Raw genomic sequence first — 1,977 nt, 5'->3', positions numbered from 1 at the left:
CCATCTTATGAGAAGGTTGGTGGAGCAGTATAGGGAGAGGAAGAGGGACTTACACATGGTATTCATCGACCTAGAAAAGGCTTATGACAAAGTTCCAAGACAGATCCTATGGAAATGCTTGGAGGCTAAAAGTGTACCTGTGGCGTACATTAGGGTGATCAAAGACATGTATGAGGGAGCCAAAACCAGGGTGAGGACAGTAGGAGGAGACTCAGAGCACTTTCCAGTTGTGATGGGGTTGCATCAAGGATCAGCTCTTAGTCCATTTTTATTTGCCTTGGTGATGGATGGATTGACACGGCAAATTCAAGGTGAGGTGCCATAGTGTATGCTTTTCGCGGACGACATAGTCCTGATTGACGAGACTCGTAGCGGAGTTAACGCTAAGCTGGAGTGTTAGAGACATACTCTGGAGTCTAAAGGGTTAACGCTGAGTAGGACCAAGACAGAGTACTTGGAGTGTAAGTTCAGTGAAGCAACTCAGGAGGCTGACTTGGAAGTAAGGCTTGGTACCCAGGCCATCCAGAAGAAAAGTAGTTTCAAGTACCTTGGGTCTATTGTGCAAGGCAGCGGGGAGATTGACGATGATGTCACACATCGTATTAGGGCAGGGTGGATGAAATGGAGGCTTGCTTCCGGAGTGCTATGTGACAAAAAGGTGCCACCAAAACTTAAGGGCAAGTTCTACAAAGTGGTGGTTAGACCGACTATGCCGTATGGGGCGGAGTGTTGGCCAGTTAAGATCTCTCACGTTCAAAAGATGAAAGTTGCCGAGATGAGAATGTTGAGATGGATGTGTGGCCACACCAGGAGTGACAGGATTAGGAATGAGGATATTCGGGATAAGGTGGGGGTGGCCTCGGTGGAAGATAAGATGCGAGAAGCGAGATTGAGATGGTTTGGGCATGTGAAGAGAAGAGATACAGATGCCCCAGTGCGGAGGTGTGAGAGGTTGGCCATGGATGGTTTCAGACGAGGTAGGGGTAGGCCGAAGAAGTATTGGGGAGAGGTAATTAGACACGACATGGCGCAATTACAGCTTACCGAGGACATGACCTTAGATAGGAGGGTTTGGAGGACCCAAATTAGGGTAGAAGGCTAGTAGATAGTCTCGTTATCCGTTCTTATTAGTAGTCGCACTATTGCAATATAATTTCTTGTGCTCCGATTTCTGCTATTATCTGTTATTATGTGTTATTTCCTGTGCTTTGGTTATCCTGTGTCATCTGCTCCGATTTCTGCTATTATCGGTTATTTTCAGTGCTCTGATTATCCTGTATTATCTGTGTCGCTTGCATTATTTCATTTCCATATCGGTTTAAATTTCTTATCCGAATCTCTTAACCTTATCTAACCTTATCTGACTTCTCTTTATGCTTTTATTGAGCCGGGGGTCTTTCGGAAACAACCGTCCTACCTTGGTAGGAGTCAGGTCTGCATACACTCTACCCTCCCCAGACCCTACGATGTGGGATTTCACTGGGTTGTTGTTGTTGTTGTTTTATTAATATCGACACTATATTTTTTGGTGTAACTCTCTACTTCTTTTCTCTGCAAGAAACATGAGATAGAATAAAGAATTAGTATAGCAAATTAACCAAATAGTATTGTATCTTTAGGAAAATATTATTACTAATTATGTAACAAGATGCATTCATCGGTCAAAAGATCAGCACTGTTATGGTATAAAAACTTACTTGCACTCAATATGTACACAAAATTATGTAACTTAGAATTCATGTTAAATGATGTAATAAGGTAAGACTATGTATTAATCAACTATAGCCTATACGCATATAACACATCTACTGATTTAGTGTAAACCTCAAGTCGGAATACATTTAATTCTATTGCTTCTTTTACTTTCCAGTTTTTCATTGGTCAAGTACTGGTAACTTGGAAGACACTTTTAGAACAGAGTCTACGATACCTTTAAACTTACCAGAAAACTTAGTTAGAGCCAAATTTCATAGATGG

The 1,977-nt window shown here is 42.1% G+C and overlaps 1 protein-coding gene across 1 annotated transcript; it reads left to right on the top strand.

The window, feature by feature from the left end:
• The first annotated feature begins 407 nt into the window (after positions 1–407).
• LOC132609609 (uncharacterized) lies at positions 408–1,102 on the top strand. Its single transcript, XM_060323672.1, has one exon. The coding sequence runs from the start codon at positions 617–619 to the stop codon at positions 1,100–1,102; it is 486 nt and encodes a 161-aa protein (XP_060179655.1). The 5' UTR covers positions 408–616.
• The last annotated feature ends 875 nt before the right edge of the window (positions 1,103–1,977 follow it).

Source organism: Lycium barbarum, chromosome 9 (genome assembly GCF_019175385.1).
Source record: "Lycium barbarum isolate Lr01 chromosome 9, ASM1917538v2, whole genome shotgun sequence".
NCBI classification, from domain to species: Eukaryota; Viridiplantae; Streptophyta; class Magnoliopsida; order Solanales; family Solanaceae; genus Lycium; species Lycium barbarum.
The sequence above is the reverse complement of the archived record's forward strand: the minus strand, read 5'-3'. Positions and strand labels throughout refer to the sequence as shown.

Coding starts and splice junctions, on each gene's coding strand:
- LOC132609609 (XM_060323672.1), top strand. CDS start 617: ATGAAATGGAGGCTTGCTTCCGGAGTGCTATGTGACAAAAAGGTGCCA.